Here is a 26,358-nt window from a genome sequence, read left to right on the forward strand (position 1 = left end):
ATTCGACAGACATTATTGAGTGAAATAAGTATTTGAATCACAAGCAAAGCATGACCAAGTACTGGGTGGAGAAAACCTTTTTGGTCTACTCCCCTTTACAGAAACTCTACTTGAAGGCAAGTTTTTGCTCCCACCAAAGATTTTCTATAGGATTAAGGTCTGGAGAATTTCTAGGTCACTCTATTCCTTAATATGCTTCTTGTTTAGCCACTGCATTATTGCCTTGATGGTAAGTGATCATTATCATGCTGGAAGACCAATTCACAATCCATTCCGTGTTCTGGCTGAGGAAAGGAGTTTCTTATGCAAGATTTCATGATACATGGCCCCAACTATTGTCCTCTCACTGTGATAAAATCATCCTCACCAGATCCTTACCCTTACCAGAAAAATAGCCCTAAAGCATAATGTAACTCTGTGCTTGACTGTGGATGGTGTTCTGTTGGTCATAGACAGCATTTCTCTTCCTGGGAAACCAGCTGGGTGACAGTGAGGCGGAGGTGTAGCCCTAAACAGAAGTCCCCGGTTCTCCTGCACACCCACCAAGGAACAAACTCTGGTTATTGGCAATTCAGTTTTAAGAAATATGACACTACAGACACCAGCAACCATTGCTAATTGTCCTCCAGAGGCCAGAGCAGGCGGCACTGAAGAAACACTGAAACTGTTAGCTAAGGATAAATGTAAATTTCATGAAACAGTAATTCCCATTATAATGAAATCCTGTTAAATCAATCAGAGACATTTAAAATGAATGTTTATTTGTTGTGTAACTTTGACAAAACATTTAGAATCAGACTTTATTCATCCCTGAGGAAATTACGTGGTTACAGTTGCTCCAAGACAGTAAGAACAGTAATTAACTGAACTAAATTAAATAATATAATATATTGTACTTTTCTGGTCCCCTCCCCAATTGGACCAGTAGTGACATTCTCATCCAATTCCTGGCTCTCTGAGTGGTGTCCAAAATATGATGTAGGTTTTACTGATAATTGGGAAACCTTCTGGGGAAATCCTGGTCTTGTTAGAAAAGATGGCATACATCCCACCTTCTCGTTTCAAGAAATCTGGCCAAATTTAATAAACCCCCAAAACATGAACCACCCCAAACAAAAAAGGGCACTAGAGTCCCAAAACATTGTGGAGTCTGCCTGGCCATGAATCCTACTATCCCAGGGGTGGATAGTAGGACCAAGCTGGGGAGCTGCTCAGGAGGGGGTAATCCCAACAACAGCAAGATGAATTCATCAGAAATTATAAGGTCTTTGGTTTGTATCATATCTTTCTAATAGGCTTCAATTTGTCCATGTAAATTGAGTCCTCTTCATACACTAAGGTTAATTATGGAATTCCACAGGGTTCTGTGCTTAAGGTAATTTATTACGCATAACATACATTTACACTGCTATGCAGATAATACCCAACATTGATCCATGAAGCCAGATAATACACACCAATTAGTTAAACTACAGGCTCTAATTTCCTGCCTCTTAATTCAAATAAAACTGAGGTTATTGTATTCGGCGCTAAAAATCTCAGAAATATGGTATCTAACCAGATGCTTACTCTGGATGGCATTAGCTTGGCCTCCAGTAACACTTTGGGGAACCTTGGAGTTGTTTTATTGACCAAGATATGTCCTTTAATGTGTATATTAAACAAATATATAGGACTGCTTTTTTTCATTTGTGCAATATCTCTAAAATTAGAAACATCCTGTCTCAGAGTGACATTAAAAAATCTAGTTAATGCATTTATTACTTCTAAGCTGGACTACTGTAATTCATTTAATTCAGGATGTCCTAAAAACTCCCTGAAAAGCTTTCAAGTAATCCAAAATGCTGCAGCAAGAATACTGACAGGGACTAGAAAGAGAGAGCATATTTCTCCTGTATTGGCTTCCCTTCATTGGCTCCCTGTTAAATCCAGAATTGTAGTCAAAATCTTGCTCCTCACATACAAGGTCTTAAATAATCAGGCCCCATCTTATCTTAATGACCTTATAGTACCATATCATCACATTAGAGCACTTTGCTCTCAAACTGCGGGCTTACTTGTTGATCCTAGAGTATTTAAAAGTACAATGGGAGGGAGAGACTTCAGTTTTCAGGCCCCTCTTCTATGAAACCATCTTCCACTTTGGATTGGGCCTAATCTCTACTTTTAAAATTAGACTTAAAACGTTCCTTTTTGCTATAGCATATAGTTAGGGCTGAATCAGATGACCCTGAATCCTCCCTTAGTTATGTGCGTAGGCTGCTGGGTGATTCCCGCGATGCATTGAGTATTTCTTCTTCAGTCACCTTTTTCACTCACTATGTGTTACTAGACCTCTCTGCATTGAACTATACTTGTTATTAATCTCTGTCTCTCTTCCACAGCGTGTCTTTTGTCCTGTTTTCCTTCTCTCACCCCAAGCAGTCACGGCAGATGGCCGCTCCTCCCTGCGTCTGGTTATGCTAGAGGTTTCTTCCTGTTAAAAGGGAGTTTTTCCTTCCCACTGTCGCCAAAGTGGTTGCTAATAGGGGGTCATATGATTGTTAGGTTTCTCTCTGTATGTTTTATTCTAGGGTCACGACTGTTGTTGTGATTTGGTGCCCTATAAATAAAATTTAATTGAATTGAATTAGATGTATCATTACGTACATTTACTTTCAATACTACTGATGTTTATTTAGACTTTTTCTCTCCGTTTAAACTTTCTGAGCTAACTTCAGTAATATCTTCTTCAAAGCCATCAATGTGTCTATTAAATGTTTGTCATGATTAATCTGTTTATAAATGGGCAACGTACTACAGCCTTCAAGTGGAGGTAATTCAAACATTACTTAAAAAGCCATTGCTTAACCCAGTTGTCTCAGCTCATTATAGGCCAATCTCCAATCTTCCTTTTATCTCATCATTTTTTGAAAGAGTAAATGTTATCTGATCACCAACTCCAACTCTGGAGACCCACAAACTCACCACACTTGAGTCCTACTTCCACTTGATAGGTCACTTCACCTCTGGTGTCCATCATTTGTTTAGGGGATTACTGCCACGACAGGCCACGGCTTTGTACTGCTGTCTCGGCATTTAACAAGGACCATTCAGGCTCAATCTCTCTATTCTCCATCATAAAGTTGTGTTGGTGGTGTGATTCAAAAATCTCATGGGGCTTCTGCCAGACACTCCCACTGTACCCTCACTCTATGTTTGGTTACACCAGACCTATCCACCATCCTCCCCATAGTGTTTGTTATGGACAAACTGTGATTAGTACAGAAGTCCAACAAACAACTTGGAGGTTTAGGTTTAGCTCAAATCTCCCTGAAATGTCACCATAAGAATACAAGGACTAGAAAGATGTCCTATTTCTCCTATACTGGCTGCTATTCATTTGCTTCCTCTTAAATAAACAATTGAATTTAAATTCCTTCTCTTCACATACAAAGTAAACAATCAGACCCTATTCTAAAGACCTCTTAGTAGCATATTATGCCAATGAAGAACTTTGCTTTCAGAGTGCAGGCTTACTTGCCATTTCAAAAAGCAGAATAGAAGGCAGAACCTTCAGCTAACAGATCCCTCTCCTGTGGAACCAGTTACCAGATTCCCTGCTTACTTTTAAGATTAGGCTTAAGACTTTCCTTTTTGGTAAAGCTTATAGTTTCACTCACTGAGCCTTGTTCTGCTGAAGGGCTTTTCATGTTGCCAGGGATTTCTTTCTTCCAGTTGTTGCTAAGTGCTTGCTCATAGAGGATTATCTGTTTGTGTTTTGGGGTCCAGGGTTTTTTTTACCAATATAAAATACTACAGTGAAACTGAAAGCTATGTATGAACTATCCGTATGAATGAGTGGATTTGGTTTTTAGTGTAAAAGTGCTTTGAGTGGTCAGCAAAACAGAAATTACAACACAAATACATGTCCAATTACCTTGCTATCACTTAATGTAGACTTTACCACTTTTACCACAGACATCCAGGTGTACATTTTTTTCCAGAACATTTTAACTTAGATGTGTGCTAAACATAAAATATAACTGGACTTTGTTAATGGAACACCCTGGGGCATTGTTGCAGAGGTGTACATGATGTTTTTAATGTAGTTCAATTATTGTTCCCTGACAGAATTTTCTTGGTGGACCTACAACCATGAAGACACAGTGAGTTCCAGTGGATATGATATTGTTAAAAGCCACGGGAGCAGCTTCAGTGTGTCTTTCATCCTGCGCTCTTTAAAGCCAGATGGGTTGCTTTTCCAGCTGAGGAGGCCCACAGAGGAGGCCTACTTCTCAGTTTACCTGGGCATGGGGAGGGTTTTTGTTAGCTCTCTGCCAAGTAGTGCTCCACTTACAGCTCCAATATTTGTGGCAAATGGTGAGAAGCACCTTCTGCAGGTGGAAGTGCAACACAGACAGGTCATCTTTGAACATGCGGGAATTCGCTACAGAATGGGAGAGATCCCTGAAGTTAGTGTTAACAGTGGAGATCAGGCCTATGTGGGAGGACTTCCAAAGGAATGGACCTCTGATACCTGGGGGGGACGTTTCAAAGGTTGCCTTCAGGATCTTCGTTTAGACTCCGTGCATTTGGATGTGGATGGTTGGGACACCTTGAATAAAGTGGACATTTATTCATTAACCTATTCTGAGAACGTAAAGAAGGGATGTGTCAGTGACAATACCTGCAAGGTAGGACAAACTTCCTAAATCTTTTTATATTCTTTTGTATCTTTGTGTTCTTGTGAAAAATACCTTTAGGTATGTTGTTCACCTTCATGTTGTTTGGATGTGCAGTTCTAAGTGAGTGTATAACTATTGTCTTTTGAAAAAAGTAACTTAACTGTCTGCTTATGGTGTATTTAATGGACATCAGTAAACTGCCATTATAAAAAGGCAGGTTACACTTTTCCATAAACCATCTCTAAACTAATGAGGTGATATGTAGGCCAAAATGGTACCCACTTTGTTAGAATATGACCCAAAGGGGAAAGTGTTATAAATGAAAAACAGACTATTTTGATACTAGTCCGAAGCCAACAGTTCCGGGTGGCTCTCGCTTCATGTTGGCTTTCTCTGCATTACAGTTTCATGTCCTGTTCTAGTTACAACGCACAGTGGTGTCTTTGTGTAGCATATCTGTGTAGCCCATTTAATTCAAATTGTTTATATAATTTCTTATTTCATAGATCAGTCTTCACATCTTTTATCCAAAGCACACTCTGTGTTGAATCACCTGCTAATTATATTCACAGTAATTTGAATATAATAAGTAATAATTAGTGCCCCAGTCTGCACCCTTGAAAACCTGCAGCTAGCCACGCCCCTGTGGTCACTGTGGTCAAAGTTAGTATAAACACTGTTAGCTCTCCCCCAGCAGACTTTCCCAAGCAGTTGGAAAAAAAGGAAGCATAAATCTATACAGAGGTCCCTGGCATGCCACCAATCTGTTCATGTCTCTAATCGTTTATCCCCACTCTTTGACATACCCGCAAAAAAAACAAACTATGGTTATTGCCAATTCTGTTTTGAGACATGTGAAACTAGAGACACCTGCAACCTTAGTGAATTGTCTTCCAGGAGCCAGAGCAGACAACACTGAAGGGAACATGAAACTACTGTCTAAGGATAAGTGTAAACTCTGTAAAATTATCATTCATGATGGCAGTAATGACACCCGGTTATATCAATCAGAGGTCACTAAAATTAATGTTAAACTTTGCTGTAACAGTGTCCGATCTGTAGTTTCCTCTGGCTCCCTCCCCTATTGAACAAGGTGTGACATGCTTAGCTGCATATTCTTCATAAATTGATGGCTCTCTGAGTGGTGTCCAAAAATGATGTGGGCTTTATAGATGATTGGAAAACTTTTGGGGAAAACCTGGTCTTGTTAGAAGAGACGGCATCCATCCCACTATTCCACTTTGGATGGAGCAGCTCTCATTTCTAGAGATCTGGCCAAATTTATTACACCTCAAAAACGTGTCTATGCAGAATCAGGACGAGAAAGCAGAGTTGCAGACTTGCAAGTCTCTCTGCAGCTCATCACTTCCTGTTATCCCCCCGAAACCCCATTATTGTTAAAGATTAGGTCTCTCTTAGTACATCAATTATTAATCGACCAACAAACTTTTCTTTGATTTATTCTGCCTTACAGAAAACTGGTTACAGTAAGATGATTACGTTAGTTTATATGAATCAACACCCCTGATTTAGTGCTCATGTGATATGAAATAAATATTGTGGGTGATTTTAAGATCCGTGTAGATACTGAAAATGACAGACTCAACACAGCATTAAGTCAACTATCAATTACTAGACTCAACTGGCTTCTCTCAAAATGTAAAAGAAACCAAACACATTATTTTAATCACACTGGATTTTGTTCTTACATATAGGATAAAAACAAACATTTAACAATATTACCCCAAATCCCTCTTTTGTGTGATCATTCCCTAAAAACATTTAAATGTACAATAACACACTAGAGAATTGGGGAATACATTTTATCACAATAGATGTCTTTTAAGTATACAATTCCTCTACTGTTTCCTTTTTCAGTGCCACTTGCCAACACAGTGCAGAGCAGTTACCTGAATTCTACTCCCACAGTGGCCAATTATTCAATTCAGTTCTATTCAGTTTTATTTATTTAGCATCAAATCACAACAACAGTTGCTTCAAAAAATTTATTATTGTAATGACCCTAAAACAAAGAAAAAAAGGAAAAATACCAACAATCAGATGAGGCCTTTTGAGCAAGTGCTTTGGCCACAGTGGGAAGGGAAAATCTTTTAACAGGAAGAAAGAACCACCTCAGAACCATGCTGAGTTAGGGACAGCCATCTGCAGCAAACGGTTGGGGATAAGGGGAGGAAAAAGAGATGCTATGGAGAAGAGTGAGAGATTAATAATAATTAATGATTAAATGCAGAGTGGGGTATAAACACATGGTGAGTTAAGAAGAAACAGTGCATCATGGGAAGCCTCCTGCAGCCTTGACCAATTGCAGTGTAACTAAGGGAAGATTCAGGGTCATCTAATCCAGCCCTAAATATTTGCTTTATTGAAAAGGAAAGTTTTAAGCCTAATCTTAAAAGTAGAGAGGGTGTCTGTCTCCCCAATCCAAGCTGGGAGCTGGTTCCCAGAAGAAGGACCTGCAAGCTGACGGCTCTCTCTGCCAGGCCTTCAGCCTGGGGTGCATGAGGTTCACCCTGAGTTCCCAAAGGCTCTGGATGTTGTAGGGTTGCCTTGGTTGATGTTTCTCATTTTCAAGATATTGCACAAATAAAAGGAAAGCAGTCCTGCATATTTGTTTAATATACACATTGGACATATCCTGGCCAAAAATGACTTCAGGATTCTTCACAGGGTTACTGGATGTCAAGGTAATGCCATACAGAGTAGACAACTAGTTAGACATCATATTCCTAAGCAATTTGCAATGTCTAGCTGGGTTTAGGGGAGGAAGACAGGACACTGACACTGTGGAAGAGAGCCAGAGATTAATAATAACTAATAATTAAATGCAGAGAGGTGTATAAACACAGAGATTGAAAAAAAGTGACTGAAGAAAGTAGCTGTGTGAAGAGGACATGTTTATACATTTACATGTATAAACTGGATATCTGCATTTATCCTGGAAAAGTAGTTTTCTGCTCTATAAAAAAGCCCCCCATAATGCTGTAATGAACATTGATCACTGACTGCAGAAAGTAAGAACAATCCTAGGTTTCTCTTTACCACTGTAGCCCTGCTTACAAAAAGTAAGCATTCCTTAAACCTAAATTAGTAAAGACTTCATAAAATAATACAATTTTAACCATTAGAGAAGAAAATTACAACCATCTCACAGATGTAATATTATGTATTACTACTTTCAGTACCATTGAAATTACTGTTTTTCTCCAGTTGATCTTTCTGAGTTAACTTCAGTAATTATCTCTTCCAAACCATCAACATGTCTTTTTAGACCCCATTTCTACAAGCCTGCCCAAAGAAGTCCTACCATTAATTAATGCTTAAGTGTTAGATATGATCAAATCATCTCCATCAATTGGCTACATACCACAGGCCTTCAAGCTGGCAGTAGTTTAACCACTACTTAAAAAGCTTGACCAAGCTCTATTAGCTAATTATAAGCCAATCTAACTTTTTATCTCTAAAATTCTTGAAAGAATAATTGCAAAACAGCTACAGAGAAATGTTTTATCTAAAGAGTTTCAGTAGCTGTTAAAGCTCATCACTGTCCTGAAATAGTGCTAGTGAAGGTTAAAAATTATCCTTCTAGGATCCTTCTAGGATAATTTTTATCCATCTCCGTGCTTGTCCTGCAAGACCTCAGCGTTCGATACTGTTGACCAAAATATTTTATTACAGCAATAAGAGCATGCTGTAGGTATTAAAGCAGTGCACTGCAGTGATTTGAATTGTGTCTATGTAATAGATTCCAATTTGTTCATTTGTAAATCCTTTTAGAGGCTTAGAGAGTCTTCTTCACACACTAAGGTCAATTATGGAGTTCCACAGGGTTCTGTGCTAGGACTAGTTGTCCTTACACTATACATGCTTCCTTTCGGCAGTATCATTAGAAAGGATAGCATACATTTCCATTGCTATGTCAATGACACCCAACTTTATCTATCCATGAAGCCAGATAACACACACCAATTAGTTTAAACTGCAGGAAAGTCTCAAAATTGACCTAAAATTTCCTGCTTCTATGTTCAGATCAGATAATTGTATCTTGGAAATATATCATCTAACCAGATGCTTACTCTGGATGACATTACCTTGGCCTTCAGTAACACTGAATAATTGGGAGTCGTTATTGACCAGGATATGGCCTTCACTGCATATATTAAACAATAATTATAAGACTGCTTGCTTGCATTTGCACAATAACACTAAAATTAAAGACATCCTGTCTCCAGGAAGTTTTCCAAGTAACAATGAGTATGACTGGGAATCCGAGGAGTGAGCGAAGCTGAAGAATGGAGGTGAGATGTGACCAGAAAACTGCAGCACAAGAGAACAAGGGAAGTGCAAGGACTAGAAACAATAGCAGTGAGAGAGTGTGAGAGCCTGTTACCAACATGGATTAGTTGACAAACTGATGGTGAAGAGATGTCAACGCAGGTCTTAAGTAATGTGGACACAGGTGAATCAGGAACCCAGTGGAATTTTTCCGCAGCTCACCCAGCCTGTGACACTCTGCTCACTTACAAGGTCTTGGATGTCTTTAAGATAGGATATTTTATTATTATTATCTGATTATTCTCTATCTCTTTTCCACTGCCTTTGTTCTGTTTTCTTCCCTTTACTCCCAACCAGTCACAGCAGATCGCTGCCCCTCCCTAAGCCTGGTTCTGCCAGAGGGTTGTCCTGCTAAAAGGGAGTATTTCTTTCCCAGTGTCACCAAGGCCCTTGTTTATAGGAGGTCATCTTATTGTTTGGATTTTCTGTGCTTTCTCTGTATTATTGTAGGACCTTAAATCACACCAAATGTTGGTGTGATTTTGCACTATATAAATAAAATTATTTGAATAAAATAATAAAATGTAATTGATTATTTCCACATCAGTTCATTGTTCTACAAAAATATAATCTGCATTCTTCCTTTTATAGATGAAGCCTTGCCAAAATGGAGGATGGTGTACCATCACATTCAACGATTTTACATGTTCTTGTCCTGAGGAATACACTGGGAAGACCTGCAAAAAACGTGTGTGGTGTGTCAGCCACCCATGTGTCAATGGTGGCCATTGTGTGGATCTACCTGATGGATATGAATGTAAGTTTATAAAACTTCAACTCCTATAATGCCATGGAGCAAAAAATATATATTTCTGTTCGCCTACCACCCATGCAGATTCTCTTGTTTCCCTAGGCACACAAAAACCAAGAGCTGAAAGTAAAGAATAAATATAATTAGTTTATTTGTCCAACAGATAATTAACAAAAAAGATAAAATATTATTGCAAAATGGTAAATAGTAATAATAGTAATTGTTTTAGCACAAAATCCAAAACCAGATAGATACACTATTACCAAATACACTATATAGATAAACTATATTACCAAAAGTATTTGTTTCTCTGCTTTTACACCTATATAAAATTTGAGTGACATCTCAAGTGACATTAAATATAATGCTGTCCTACCTGTTGCAGTTACAACAGCTTCAACTCTTTTGGGGAGGCTTTCCTTAAGGTTTAGGAGTGTGTTTATAGCAATTTTTGACCATTCTTTGAGAAGCACATTTGTGAGGTCAGACACTCATGTTGGACGAGAAGGCCCAGCTTGTAGTCTCTGCTCTAATTAATCCCAAGGGGTTCTGTCGAGTTGTGGTCAGTACTCTGTGTAGGCCAGTCAAGGTCTTCATGTCTTTATGGACCTTGCTTTGTGCATTGGTGTGCGGCCATGTTGGAACAGGAACAGACTGTTCCCAAACTGTTCCCACAAAGTTGGGAGCATGAAATTGTCCAAAATGATACTAAGGGGCTGAGCCTAACTCCTGAAAAACAACCCCACACCATAATCCCTCTCCACCAAACTTTACACTCAGCCCTGTGCAGTCAGACAAGTCTCTTGGCAACCACCATACCCAGCCTCGCCCCTTGGGTTGCCAGATAGACTCCAGAGTCGAGTGGTTCCACACTGTGTAGTGGTGTGTGTCCGACACTTTACTTTCCAATTATTTAGATCGGTGAGTGGATACTTTTGGCAATACATTGTATTTCATTATTTTTTGACATTGCACACTTAACACTGAATCAGTTAAGGAAAAGCCCAAAGTGCTTCAAAGTGGATTCAATAAAATGATCTTGCCTGTAGGTCTTCTTTGTATAATAACTCGTTAAACTGAAGTCATTTGAAAAATACAACAGTAAAACAAAAACAGTTCTTCACAATTACTTTTTTTCCCAATTATAAAATTCAAGGTTTTCTGATTATGAAACACTTTCAGTGACAACACAATAAAAATTGTCTATTACTTTCAGTACTTATATGAAAAAGCCATATAAGTCACAAATACTGCTATATGTAGATGTTTTCCTATATGACTATAGTTCTTACAGTGCGAATAAAAAGCTAAACTAATACTTGCCTATGAAAGTATAATCATCTAAGAAAAAATCTTTTTTGGATATCACGTCTTCTGAGATTACATCTTGCTACACACATTGTGAACATCCTATCACTGTTGTTGCCATTTAATTGCCACACCTCCTTCTCTCTTTCTTACTTCAATATGATTTAAAACATAATTTAAACCTTGAAATCCTTTCATTACATTTTTTTATTTTCTGTGTTGTATTTTAACATGATTTATCATTAATTCCATCACATGTCAATATACTTTCCCTCATGTTTCATTTAGTTTATGCTATTTTACTTCAACTAGATTTTTCATTAGCTCAATCACACTTTTTATCTTGAAAATGCTTGTGTTTGTGAAATACAATATGCTCAACATAATTTATTTTTTAAATCATATATGTTAAAGTCTCCCAATCCTTCTTGTGCACACATACACATGCAGCCTCGAAGGCTATCATTGCATAAAAAGGCCACTCTACACAAAACCTAAGTGAGAGGCCTGTTATTAATTTCATAGATTATATTTTTGTTTTCATTTTACTGTTTAAGCTTATACCTGATTATATTCTGATCAGTATTAAGCAGTTAAGCATGATTAACTATCAGCAATATCCAAAGCCAAATTTAATTATGACTCTATGTTCAGAATTATGTATAATGATGTGTCGGACACACATTTCCTATCTTTCACATTCCTGCAGCCAGTCTCAGACGCACAAAGGCATTAATCTGCCACGATAAAAGCTGGATCATGTCTACACACACAAAATTCAGACATTAGAATAATTGTCATTACTCAAACTACATTTGTAATTCAACATATCGATTAGATTTATACTTTTATTATATTTTTTGATTAAGAATTAAAGATGATTTACTATTAGCAAATGCACATATGGATCAATGGTACTGGCTAAAAAGTAAAGCTAAGAGGAATGGTTTAGGAGGAGACACAGGCACAAAAAGACTCAACTCAGGCTTACAACCCAGGCACAATTTTTGGGTACTGGATCAGACTTGTCGATACAGAGACAGGAACAGAATCTGTGACTACTTAAAAATCAGAATCTAAAAGAACTAACTTATACTCAGGACCTATGCTTACCCTCTGAATCAAGTGTTGCAGAGGTCAGTATATCACCAGACTCAGGGGTAACTGACTCAGCCACAGGGAGAAGATCTTCAGCAGTAAGCCTGGGCAAAAGAAGATCAGTCTCCAGGGTAACTAGCTCAGATACAGGAAGAACACTCTCTGGGTAGTTTGCACAGTGTTCACAGAACCTGTAATGTTACTGGAGGTGAGTTAGGGAGGTAAAGATATAAGGTTAATCTCAGTCCATGCGTCTATGTGCAAGCATGTTTCTCCCACACTCAACAGAGAGCAGTGGCGCATCCAAAAAATCACTCCTAAACTGTTTTTTGTTTGTTTTTCAATGTATTGGGGTGGGGGTGGGGGGTTGGGCTGTAGCCTATCCCAGCTGTCTTAGGGCGAGAGGCAGGGTACACCCTAGACAGGTCACCAGTCTGTCGCAGGGCAAACACATAGACACAGACAACCATTCACTCTCACTTTCAAATCTACGGGCAATTTAGAGTTTCCAATTAACCAGTTTTCAATTAAATATCTTTTACACGACATCCAGATTTTGAAATAATAAGGAAAAATTGTTCATTTTGTTCATTTTGACTCCTAGGTGTTTACAATGCCACATTTGAGAACAACGCTGTGCAGTACAGTTCTGGAGGCTCCCTGGTTGAGCCTGTCACTAACATATACATGGAGTTGAGGACCCGGTCAGAAAATGCTGTGCTCCTGAGGGCCTCCTGGGGTTCTGACCTCCTAATGGTGGGTCTGTTGGACTCATCAGTCCGGGTGGAGATCCAGCTAAGCAACAGCTTTGAGCCTCTGACCTTTACAGGCATCCGTCAGGTTGCAGACGGGAGCTGGCACCGCGTGAACATTTCTATGACTGAGAAGGACCGCAAAGCCTCCCCCTGGATCATCACTGTGGATGGAATCACAGATGCTAACAGTGTGCCAGAGCGCACAGGTAGTATTCGCTTTCTCAATCAGAAGGGGGCTTTACTAGCCCTTGCAGAGAGCTTCAATGGTTGCATGGGTGCAGTGAGGCTCGGAGGAGTTTACCTTCCTTTTGTGGATGATTATAAGGCCCCACAACCTTCTCAGTTCCATTTAGTTGGGAAACCAAAGATTTATTTGGGCTGCACTGGTACCCCTGTTTGTGATTCAGATCCATGTCTAAACGGAGGCGCCTGTGAAGACCTCTTTAATAAATTTGGATGTATCTGCGACTCTGGTTGGGAGGGAGACCAGTGTGAAATGGACACTGATGACTGTTTGTCTCAGCCCTGTGTTCATGGAAGCTGTAAGGACTACTTGGCTGGTTTTAAGTGCCATTGCCACCCGGGATATGCTGGCACTCTCTGTGATGAAGATATTGATGAGTGTGAGCATCATAATTGTGAACATGGAGGAACCTGTCAGGATGGACCCAACATGTACACCTGCATATGCCCCAAAGAGTACAGGGGCTCCCACTGCCAGTGAGTTCTCACTAAATGGTGATTTGTTTATTCCCTGTAGTTAAAGGTGAACTACTGTAGTGAAGCCAAACTACACAAAAGTATTGGGCCACCTATACATTACCCCTAGAGGAATTGCTCAGCCATAGAAATTCATTCCATAAAACTCCCTGCTGACTGATGTTTTTTGCTGATGTTAATGCCAATCTTACTCTGTTTTATATGATCAGCCACTTTATGGCTGAATTAAAACCACTTTGCAATATTAGTAGTTATGACTGATTATGGATCACTGATCTTGAAGAAATTTCCTGAAATGACTTGTTGCAGCACTGGCATCCTATTACAATACTATGCTCAAATTTAGTGAGCTCTTTAGAATGACCCATTCTTTCACGAATATTTGTAAAGGCAGATTGTATGACTAGGTGCTTGATATTATACATGTGGCCATGATACTGAAAACACTCAAATTCAAAGATTCAAATGTTTTGCCCAATACTTTTGCTCCTATGGTGTATGTAAGATATGCATGCTGCCAGCTTGTGCTGAGCAAGTTAAGAGCATAACTAATCTGCTTTATTTTACACCATATTTGTCTTCACAATTTAAAAAAAATGCAAGGAAGCATTGTTGTTTTTCCGTCTTTGTTTACAATCTTTTGTTTATTAGTTTGAAAAGACAATAACATTGTAGATTTAGCACACACTACATATGCACTTAAGAATTCCTGCACGTCTTGCCAAGATAAAGACTAATACCATTTCCTCCAGGTGGGCCTATCCTCCTATACAGTGTGGTAAAGATGTTATGTGTGCAAATGATGGTGTCTGCAATGATGGACTGTGGGGGGCTAACTGTACATGCATGCCAGGTTTCACAGGCACCAGGTAAGCTCACATCTGAGTCATTGTACTCTAACTGGTAGTAAATTTAAGTAATACCACATGTGTGTATGTATATCATGGTAGAGGGGATATATATAAGTATATAACCATAAATATGACTTTATTTTTTTATTTTTTTTTAAATATCTCCATAGCTTCAGAGTTGTTAATGTAACAGTTAATGTTTGACTTCAGGTCATTTCTGTCTTGCAGATGTGAAATGGAGATCAATGAGTGTGGGTCTAACCCCTGTAGAAATGGAGGTTCCTGTTTGGATCGATTTAACATGTTTGTATGTGAATGCCCGCCCGGTTACAGTGGTCCAGTCTGTGACAGTAACGTATGTTTGCTTTGATTTCTTCTTCAGAACTAGATAGACGAGATCAAAAACTTAGTTCCAACATTTAACGAATGATATATTATATGTGTTTCCTAAACTAAATTACTTTTCATATTTTACGTTAAGTTTCACAACAGCAGTATAAACTTGATTTTGATTCACATCTTTTTAATTTTGAAATGACTGAAAATCAAACTATGTAATGGAAACATCCATCAGTGAGACCAAACATCTACTCTTTTTGTCTCTGCAGAAAGAAGCCCATATACAGGGAATCCCCTGGCTGCTAATTGTGATCCCGTTGCTCTGTCTGTGCATTCTCCTAATGATTATTGGCTTGACCTTTGTAGTGCTCACAGCAAGGAAGAAGCGCCAGTCAGAGGGTGCTTATAGCCCCAGTGCTCAGGAGCTAGCTGGAGCCCGGCTAGAGATGGACAGCATGCTTAAAGTACCACCAGAGGAGAGACTTATCTGATCTGACAGGAACACAATTTGATAAAGGGAGCTAGAGGCGATCCGATGCTGTGGGGAGGTGCACAGGGCTGTCACTGTCAAACTGTTAGATCCTCTGAATGTCCGGCTCATCTGATGTTATAACCCCCTCCTTATAGACCTGTGCTACAGAAATGTATTGACAATGTAGATTGTGCATATTTTGTCATCTGAGGAAATAAGCCCTATGAACTTCAGGAACTCATAGCCATCAGTTTATCCTCTGATGACCCCCTCTTATCAGAAATCATACCAGTTTTTATGCTCAAAACTGCTAAACAGAGGACAAATAAGCTCTCCACTACATGGTCACCTTTGGAAAATGTCCAACAGGTTCATGGCACACCAGTGGTGCTGCTGCTGGAAACTTTGTGTGTGCAGTTCCTCCAGTGGAGACAGTATGGCTCTGAGAAAACTCTTTACTGTTCTTTCTTTTCTGATAGACATGATTGGCAACATGACTTATTTTTCAGTTTTTCTGGTAATATGGGACTTTGTAGCAATTTTTAGAAATGCTTTTTCTTGTTAAAGATTACATTTATTTACATTTGTGTCCACTTTTATGCACATTAATTAAATCTATAAATGTAATAAAGGCCAAATAGAGGTTTTTACTGCTTGGCCAGGAAGAATGCTTGTTATAAAGAATTTAGACAGTAGAGCTAAAGTTAAATTGTTTGCTGTTATTTTTAATTCTAGTCTAGATTTTCATTGTCTCTTGTGCTCAGATTTTCTTTCTGTCAAGGTTGTTTTCCTAGTTTTTGGGGTTTTTTTCAAAAAAGCAAACAAACAAACAAAAACGGCATCCTATTTTTGATATTGGGTCATTCGGTCTCAAATCAACCAAGGGTTCTGCTCAACTGGCTCTGATTTGCATAAAATTTTGAGAAAATTTGATCATTTGGTGTATCTTAAAAAGTATTTCATATATGAAGCTATGGTCTATTAACACATAGTGAGTGAGGAAGGTGACTGAAGAAGAAATACTCAATGCATCATGGGAATCCCCCAGCAGCCTACACCTATTACATCATAACTAAGGCAGGATTCAGGATCAGCTGGTCCAGCCCTAACTATATGCTTTAGCAAAAAGGGAAAGTTTTAAGCCTAATCTTAAAAGTAGAGATAGTGTCTGTCTCCCAAATCCAAGATAGAAGCTGGTTCCATAGAAGGGCCTGAAAATTGAAGGCTCTCCCTCCCATTCTACTTTTAAATACTCTAGGAACAACAAGTAAGCCCGCAGTGCAAGAGTGAAGTGCTCTAATGGGATGATATGGTACTATAAGGTCATTAAGATAAGATGGGGCCTGATTACGTAAGACCTTGTATGTGAGGAGCAGGATTTTGAATTCAGTACTGGATTTAACAGGGAGCCAATGAAAGGAAGCAAATACAGGAGAAATATGCTCTCTCTTTCTAGTCCTTGACAGTACTCTTGCTGCAGCATTTTGGATTAACTGAAGGCTTTTCAGGGAGTTTTTAGGACATCCTGATAATAGTGAATTACAGTAGTCCAGCCTAGAAGTAATAAATGCATTAACTAGTTTTCCAGCGTCACTCTGAGACAGGATATTTCAAATTTTAGAGATATTGCACAAATAGAAGAAAGCAGTCCTACATATTTGTTTAGTATGTGCATTGAAGGACATATCCTGGTCAAAAATGACTCCAAGGTTCCTCACAGGGTTACTGGAGGGCAAAGTAATGCCATCCAGAGTAAGAATCTGGTTATATACCATATTTCTAAGATTTTCAGGGCTGAATACAATAACCTCAATTTTATCTGAATTAAGAAGCAGAAAATTAGAGGTGATCCAGATCTTTATGACTTTAAGACATTCCTGCAGTTTAACTGTTCTTTAATTGTTGTGTGTTATCTGTCTTCATGGATAGATAACCTTCGGTATCATCCGCATAGCAATGAAAGTGTATGCTATGCCTTCTGATGATACTGCCTGAGGGAAGCATGTATAACGTAAACAGAATTGGTCCTAGCACTGAGCTGTTCGACAACTACTCTTTCAAGAATTTTTGATATAATTTTTGATATAAAAGTACAGGTACACCACCAACCTGTTCATGTGTCTAACCGTTTTTCCCCACTCGGCGACACACCCGCCGGGGGTCAAACTCTGGTAATTGGTGATTCTGTTCTCAGACATGTGAAGCTAGAGACACCGGCAACCATAGTCAATTGTCTTCCAGGGGCCAGAGCAGGCGACATTGAAGGAAATTTAAAACTGCTGGCTAAGGGTAAACGTAAATACAGTAAGATCATAATTCACGTCGGCAGTAATGACACCCGGTTACGCCAATCGGAGGTCACTAAAATCAATATTGAATCGGTGTGTAACTTTGCCAAAACAATGTCGGACTCTGTAGTTTTCTCTGGTCCCCTCCCCAATCAGACCAGGAGTGACATGTTTAGCCGCATGTTCTCCTTAAATTGCTGGCTGTCTGAGTGGTGTCCCAGAAACGATGTGGGCTTCATAGATAATTGGCAAACCTTCTGGAGGAAACCTGGTCTTGTTAGGAGAGACGGCATCCATCCCACTTTGGATGGAGCAGCTCTCATTTCTAGAAATATGGACCAATTTATTAAACCCCCCAAAATATGACTATCCAGAGTTGGGACCAGGAAGCAGAGTTGCAGTCTTACACGCCTCTCTGCAGCTTCTCTCCTCCTGCTACCCCCCCAAAAACCCATCTCCATTGAGACTGTGTCAGCTCCCAAAAAGACAAACAAACTAAAAACCAGCAATAAACAACTTAAACATAAAAAATCACAAAGAAAGAACAATACAGTATCCACATCTGAACCAAAGAGTAAAACAGTGAAATGTGGATTATTAAATATTAGGTCTCTCTCCTCCAAGTCTCTGTTAGTACATGACTTAATAATTGATCAACAAATCGATTTACTCTGCCTTACAGAAACCTGGTTGCAGCAGGATGAGTATGTTAGTTTAAATGAATCAACACCCCCGAGTCATTCTAACTACCAGAAATCCCGAAGCACAGGCCGAGGGGGCGGTGTGGCAGCAATTTTTCACACCAGTCTATTAATTAACGAAAGACCAAGACAGACTTTTAATTCATTTGAAAGCCTGATGCTTAGCCTCGTCCACCCCAGCTGTAAAACTCAGAAACCAGTCTTACTTGTTATCATCTATCGTCCACCTGGGCCTTATACAGAGTTTCTCTCTGATTTCTCAGACTTTTTATCTGATTTAGTGCTCAGCTCAGATAAAATAATTATTGTGGGTGATTTTAACATCCATGTAGATGCTAAAAATGACAGCCTCAACATCGCATTTAATCTGTTATTAGACTCAATTGGCTTCTCTCAAAATGTAAAAGAACCCACCCACCACTTTAATCACACTCTAGATCTTGTTTTAACATATGGCATAGAAACTGGACATTTAACAGTGTTTCCTGAAAACCCTCTGCTGTCTGATCATTTCCTGATAACATTTACATTTACAATAATTGATTACACAGCAGTGGAGAGTAGACTTTATCAAAGTAGATGTCTTTCTGAAAGTGCTGTAACTAAGTTTAAGAATATAATCCACCCACTGTTATCATCTTCAATGCCCTGTACCAACATAGAGCAGAGCAGCTATCTGAACGCTACTCCAACAGAGGTCGATTATCTTGTTAATAATTTTACCTCCTCTCTACGTACGACTCTGGATACTGTAGCTCCTGTGAAAACTAAAGCCTCAAATCCGAAGTACCTGACTCCGTGGTATAATTCTCAAACACGTAGCCTAAAGCAGATAACTCGTAAGCTGGAGAGGAAATGGCGTGTCACAAATTTAGAGGATCATCATTTAGCCTGGAGAAATAGTTTGCTGCTTTATAAGAAAGCCCTCCGCAAAGCCAGAACATCTTACTATTCGTCACTGATTGAAGAAAATAAGAACAACCCCAGGTTTCTCTTCAGCACTGTAGCCAGGCTGACAAAAAGTCAGAGCTCTACTGAGCCAACAATCCCTTTAACGTTAACTAGTAATGACTTCATGAACTTCTTCACAAATAAAATTTTTATCATTAGAGAAAAAAATTACCAATAATCATCCCACAGATGTAATATTATCTACAGCTACTTTTAGTACCATCGGTGTTAAGTTAGACTCTTTTTCTCCAATTGATCTTTCTGAGTTAACTTCAATAATTAATTCCTCCAAACCATCAACGTGTCTTTTAGACCCCATTCCTACAAAACTGCTCAAAGAAGTCCTGCCATTAATTAATTCTTCGATCTTAAATATGATCAACCTCTCTCTAATAATCGGCTATGTACCACAGGCCTTCAAGGTGGCTGTAGTTAAACCTTTACTTAAAAAGCCATCTCTAGACCCAGCTGTCTTAGCTAATTATAGGCCAATCTCCAACCTTCCTTTCATATCAAAAATCCTTGAAAGAGTAGTTGTCAAACAGCTAACAGATCATCTGCAGAGGAATGGCTTATTTGAAGAGTTTCAGTCAGGTTTCAGAGCTCATCACAGCACAGAAACAGCTTTAGTGAAGGTTACAAATGATCTTCTTATGGCCTCTGACAGTGGACTCATCTCTGTGCTTGTCCTGCTAGACCTCAGTGCTGCGTTTGATACTGTTGACCATAATATCCTATTAGAGCGATTAGAACATGCTGTAGGTATTACAGGTACTGCACTGCAGTGGTTTGTATCATATCTATCTAATAGACTCCAATTTGTTCAAGTAAATGGAGAGTCCTCTTCACACACTAAGGTTAAATATGGTGTTCCACAGGGTTCAGTGCTAGGACCAATTCTATTTACATTATACATGCTTCCCTTAGGCAGCATCATTAGAAGACATAGCATAAATTTTCACTGCTATGCAGATGACACGCAGCTCTATCTATCCATGAAGCCAGGTAACACACACCAATTAGTGAAACTGCAGGAATGTCTTAAAGACATAAAGACCTGGATGGCCGCTAACTTTCTGCTTCTTAATTCAGATAAAACTGAGGTTATTGTACTCGGCCCTGAAAATCTTAGAACTATGGTATCTAAGCAGATTCTTACTCTGGATGGCATTACCTCGGCCTCCAGTAACACTGTGAGGAACCTTGGAGTCATTTTTGACCAGGACATGTCCTTCAATGCACATATTAAACAAATATGTAAGACTGCTTTCTTCCATTTGCGCAACATCTCTAAAATTAGAAATATCCTGTCTCAGAGTGATGCTGAAAAACTAGTTCATGCATTTATTACTTCCAGGCTGGACTACTGTAATTCTTTATTATCAGGATGTCCTAAAAACTCACTGAAAAGCCTTCAGCTGATCCAAAATGCTGCAGCAAGGGTACTGACAGGGACTAGAAAGAGAGAGCATATTTCTCCTGTTTTGGCTTCCCTTCATTGGCTTCCTGTTAAATCCAGAATTGAATTCAAAATCCTGCTCCTCACATACAAAGTCTTAAATAATCAGGCCCCATCTTATCTTAATGACCTTGTAGTACCATATCACCCCATTAGAGCACTTCGCTCTCGCTCTGCAGGCTTACTTGTTGTTCCTAGAGTATTTAAAAGTAGAATGGGAGGCAGAGCCTTCAGTTTTCAGGCCCCTCTTCTGTGGAACCAGCTTCCAGTTTGGATTCGGGAGACAGACACTATCTCTACTTTCAAGATTAGGCTTAAAACTTTCCTTTTTGCTAAAGCATATAGTTAGGGCTGGACCAGGTGACCCTGAATCCTCCCTTAGTTATGCTGCAATAGACGTAGGCTGCCGGGGATTCCCATGATGCATTGAGTTTTTCCCTTCCACTCACCTTTCTCACTCACTATGTGTTAATAGACCTCTCTGCATCGAATCATATCTGTTATTAATCTCTGTCTCTCTTCCACAGCATGTCTTTATCCTGTTTTCCTTCTTCACCCCAACCGGTCGCAGCAGATGGCCGCCCCTCCCTGAGCCTGGTTCTGCCGGAGGTTTCTTCCTGTTAAAAGGGAGTTTTTCCTTCCCACTGTCGCCAAAGTGCTTGCTCATAGGGGGTCATATGATTGTTGGGCTTTTCTCTGTATTTATTATTGTGCTATCTACTGTACAATATAAAGCGCCTTGAGGCGACTTTTGTTGTGATTTGGCGCTATATAAATAAAATTGAATTGAATTGAATTGAAAAAAAAGGTAGGAGACTGGCCTATAATTAGCTGGCTTTTTAAGTAACGGTTTAACTGCTGCCAGCTTAAAGGCCTGTGGTACATAGCTGATTATTAGAGATAGGTTGATCATGCTTAAGATTGAAGCATTAATTAATGGTAGGACTTCTTTGAACAGTCTTGTAGGAATGGTGTCTAAAAGACATAGTTTGGAGAAAGTAATTACTGAAGTTAACTCAGAAAGAAAAAAAGACTCTAAATAAATATCAATGGTACTGAAAGTAGCTGTAGATAATGTTACATCTGCGAGACGATTATGAGTAATTTTTTCTCTAATGGTTAAAATTTATTTATTTGTGAAGAAGTTCATGAAGTCATTACTAGTTAACGTTAAAAGAATGGTTGGCTCAACAGTGCTCTGACTTTTTGTCAGCCTGGCTATAGTGCTAAAGAGAAACCTGGGGTTGTTCTTATTTTCTTCAATCAGTGATGAATAGTAAGATGTTCTAGCTTTACGGAGGGCTTTCTTATAAAGCAACAAACTATTTCTCCAGACTAAATAATGATCTCCTAAATTTATGACACACCATTTCCTCTCCAGCTTATGAGTTATCTGCTTTAGGCTACATGTTTGAGAATTATACCAGGGAGTCAAGTACTTCTGATTTGACGCTCTCGTTTTCACAGGAGCTATAATATCCAGTGTCATACGTAGTGAGGAGGCAAAATTATTAACAAGATAATCGACCTCTGTTGGAGGAGCGTTCAGGTAGCTGCTCTGCTCTGTGTTGGTACAGGGCATTGAAAATGATACCGGCACGTGAATTATATTCTTAAACTTGGTTACAGCGCTTTCAGAAAGACATTTACTGTGATGAAATCTACTCCCCACTGCTGTGTAATCAATTATTGTACATTTAAGTGTTATCAGGAAATGATCAGACAAGAGAGGGTTTTCAGGAAAAACTGTTAAACATTCAGTTTCTATGCCACATGTTAGATCAAGATCTAAAGTGTGATTAAAGTGGTGGGTGGGTTCTTTTAGATTTTGAGAGAAGCCAATTGAGTCTAGTAACAGATTAAATGCTGTGTTGAGGCTGTCATTTTTAGCATCTACATGGATGTTAAAATCACCCACAATAATTATTTTATCTGAGCTGAGCACTAAATCAGATAAAAAGTCTGAGAAATCAGACAGAAACTCTGTGTAAGGCCCGGTGGACAATAGATGAAAACAAATAACACTGGTTTTGAGTTTTTCAAATAAAGTAAAGGTCTGTCTTGGTCTTTGGTTGATTAATAGGCTGGTGTGGAAAATTGCTGCCACACCACCCCCTTGGCCTGTGCTTTGAGGTTTCTGATAGTTCGTATGACTCGGGGGTGTCATTTAAACTAACATAATCATCCTATTGTAACCAGATTTCTGTAAGGCAAAGTAAATCGATTTGTTGATCAATTATTAACTGATGTACTAACAGAGACTTGGAAGAGAGAGACCTAATGTTTAATAATCCACATTTCACTGTTTTACTCTTTGGTGCCGTTGAGGATACTGTATTGTTCTTTCTCTGTGATTTTTTATGTTTAAGTCGTTTTTTGCTTTGTTTTTTGTCTGTTTGGGAGCTGACACAGTCTCTAAGGGGATGGGGTTTTGAGGGGATAACAGGAGGAGAGAAGCTGCAACTCTGCTTCCTGGTCCCAACTCTGGATAGTCACATTTTGGGGGGGTTTAATAAATTTGGCCAGATTTCTAGAAATGAGAGCTGCTCCATTCAAAGTGGGATGGATGCCGTCTCTCCTAACAAGACCAGTTTTCCTCCACAAAGTTTCCCAATTATCCGTATCGTAATGTTTTCAGAATAAAACATTATTCTGAAAACAGTCAGGTACAAGGACTACATGGAAAATAAATGAAAAAGCAGCAAATGTCCAAAGAAAAACCTGAGCAAAATCTTCAGCAAGCCTGGAGAACTATTGATCAGTAGAACTTAAAAAACATCTGGGAAGTAGGGATTCATCAAGACTTTTGTCAGTATTTTTTTATCAATGCATTATAATGATGAAATTAAAAAAAAAAAAAAGTGGGTTGTGTGGGTTGGACTTTAATTTTATCCATGCAAATTATCCTCATCATCACTACAAGCAAACTTATCACACAGAAGTTGTTCTTTATGAAGAACCAGAAGGTTCTTTCAATAAGTTTCTTCAAACCAAGAGTGTTGCATCCATTCTTGCATGCTACAGAGTAAAGGTAAATAAAAAATTCTGGATGGACATGAATGAACAGGACAGGATGGTTATTGGGCCACAGGTATGAATGTAAGTGTGAATGGTTGTCTGTCAATCACCAGTTGTCTTACAATCACCAGTTAGTTTTAGCACAGGGAGTAGAGCTAATGGCCAGCAACCTCCTTGGTAGATGCTCAGGAGGTAGTCTTCCCTTGCCCTTTGTTGTGTTCTCCCTCAAGCTGTGTGTCCCTCTTCACATGGCTACAGAGGATCCTTTCCAGGATGATCTGTAACTGGCTTATGTTGTGTTTATTTTGTATGCTCTGCAGTAAAACTGTTTCGGAGTCCAGTTGGGTACAATCCTGCCAGCCACACAGCAAGCCTTGACAAGACTGCTAACAAATTGATGATGCCAGCTTTTACATGACTAAAAAGCATGACTGGTGTAATTATAAATTTTAATTTTAATTCAGTTCAATTCAACTCCATCCATCCATTCTATTCTGCTTATCCAATTCAGGGTTGTGGGGAAGTTGGCCACAGCTGCTATACGGCGAGAAGCAGGGTATACCCTGAACAAGACAGCAGTCTGTTGTAGGGCTACCACAGAGAGACAGACAACCATTCACACTTACATTCATACCTATGGCCAATTTACAATCACCAGTTAACCTAACCAATAACTGCATGTCTTTGTGAGGAAGTCGGAGTACCCAGAGAGAACCCACACAGGCACGGAGAAAATATGCACGTTCCACACAGAAAGGGCCCAGCCAAATGGTGGAGTTGAACACAGAACCTTCTGGCTCTGAAGGTCATTTCAGATGGCCACTTTATATTGTACCACAATATAAAGCCAATTTAATTTAGTTCTGTTTAATTCACTTCACATAGAGTGAAATCACAACAGTCACCTTAGCAGTCACTGCTTTATATTGTAAGTTAAAGACCAATACAAATTGGTGAATGAACACATAGTGAGAATTATTATGGGAAGCCCCCCCACTAGTGTAAGTCCATTGAAGTCTAACTAAGTGAGAATTCACAGTCAACTAATCCAGCCGTAACTATGCGCTATAGCAAAAAGGCACATTTTAAACCTAATCTTAAAAGTAAAGAGGGTCTCTCTCTCCAGAATCCAAACTGGGAGCTGGTTCCAGAGAAGAGGGGCCTGAAAGCTGAAAGTGCTGGCTCCAATTCCACTTTCAAAGACCCTAGGAACCACAGGCAAACCAGTCATCTGAGAGTGAAGTGGGTGATGCACTACTATGGGGTCTTTAAGATAAGATGGGGCCTGATTATTCAAGCCCATGTACGAGAGGAGAGGATTTTAAATTCCATTCTGAATTTAACAGGTAGTGTATGAAGAAAAGCAAGTATGGGCAAAATATGCTCTCTCTTTCCTTTTCAGTACTCTCACTTCAGCTGCATTTTACCACGCCACTTGCACATTATAGGTGAGATTTTCTAATCTGGACAATTTCGTAGTTAGCACGGGGCGAGTCTCCTGGCCTGCATCAGCTCCAGAACCCTGCATTATCTACTGGGTAAGACTAATAGGATCAGGGGTTAAGACGTTTTTTAAATCAGAGAGCCGAAATGAACAGCTCAACTTGATGAAAAGAAGGAAATACAGAGAGAAGATTTTGAGGAGACACCTGAATCCTCCATAGTACTAAAGGGAATGAGCAGGACCCACCAATCATCACACAGGATGACTGCACAGCAAGAGGAAAGCAGTTGCTGGTATTGTCTCACACAGGAGCATCTCTGTAGACTCATTCCAGGTCAGGTATGGAATTATTGGAGAGATAAAGTGGCTGGTGCAATGTCATGGTATGCTGTGGCAGGCAGGATGTAGGACCTAAACGCAGGACTTGGAGACTGAATGATTAACTAAGGGTGGCAGCTTTATTGCTGGAGAAAAAAACACGAACATGAAATACAATATAACTCAAAGCACGAGATTCTAACTAGAAGACTGGGAAAACTAGAAAACAAAACCGGGAACAGAGAACCAAAATGTTACTAAGCACGGTGAGGGTACAACACAACAACTAACAGAGAGAAACACAGGGCTTAAACACACCGAGGGATAACGAGGGAATGAGACACAGGAGGAGAGCAAAAACTAGATACACAGTACACAGGACAAGGACTAACAAATTAAAACAGGAAATACACGACAGGCACAGAGGCACAGACATGACACTGAACTAAGGGAACACGGAGCACAGGGACAGGAATAACAAACTGCGACATGAGACTGAACGATTCATGTCAACTGAACAACGACGACTGAACAAGAAAATAAAGATAAAGACAGAACTAAACCTACACTAAAAATGAGGGGCACAGGAACAAAACACAAGAACTAGAAATCACAAAACAAAGAAGAACCAGAAAGCTAGAAATGCAGAACCATAAACCAAAAGACTAATAAGGATAAACCATGATGAAATCAAAGCATTATAATAACACAAAACACTGGGTCACTGACCCAGGACTGTGACATGCAAGTCGGAAATTCAGTTTACCTCAACTCCTTTGCCAAGCCAGACACCTGACAGGGTATAGATGGAGCCTTTTGTCCAACAGTTGTCAAGCTCTTGGAGTCCTCTGGAAGGTACCACGTG

General features: G+C 39.4%; 1 protein-coding gene and 1 long non-coding RNA gene across 2 annotated transcripts in view; one reads left to right on the forward strand and one right to left on the reverse strand.

The window, feature by feature from the left end:
• The window catches only part of crb2a (crumbs cell polarity complex component 2a), a 46,144-nt gene extending 29,680 nt beyond the window's left edge, over positions 1-16,464 (forward strand). Inside the window, exons 8-13 of the mRNA XM_005449503.4 lie at positions 4,114-4,676; positions 9,612-9,777; positions 12,782-13,652; positions 14,405-14,521; positions 14,732-14,858; positions 15,112-16,464. Coding sequence (XP_005449560.1) covers positions 4,114-4,676; positions 9,612-9,777; positions 12,782-13,652; positions 14,405-14,521; positions 14,732-14,858; positions 15,112-15,333 — 2,066 coding nt within the window. The 3' untranslated portion in view covers positions 15,334-16,464. The remainder of the gene's footprint in view (positions 1-4,113; positions 4,677-9,611; positions 9,778-12,781; positions 13,653-14,404; positions 14,522-14,731; positions 14,859-15,111) is intronic.
• Positions 122-26,358, reverse strand: LOC112847409 (uncharacterized). Its single transcript, XR_003220948.1, has 2 exons — positions 26,260-26,358; positions 122-531 (listed from the first exon to the last, which is right to left on the reverse strand). It is a non-coding gene; the product is annotated as an uncharacterized LOC112847409 (long non-coding RNA).

The sequence above is a fragment of the Oreochromis niloticus genome, linkage group LG7 (assembly GCF_001858045.2).
Source record: "Oreochromis niloticus isolate F11D_XX linkage group LG7, O_niloticus_UMD_NMBU, whole genome shotgun sequence".
Lineage (NCBI taxonomy): Eukaryota > Metazoa > Chordata > Actinopteri > Cichliformes > Cichlidae > Oreochromis > Oreochromis niloticus.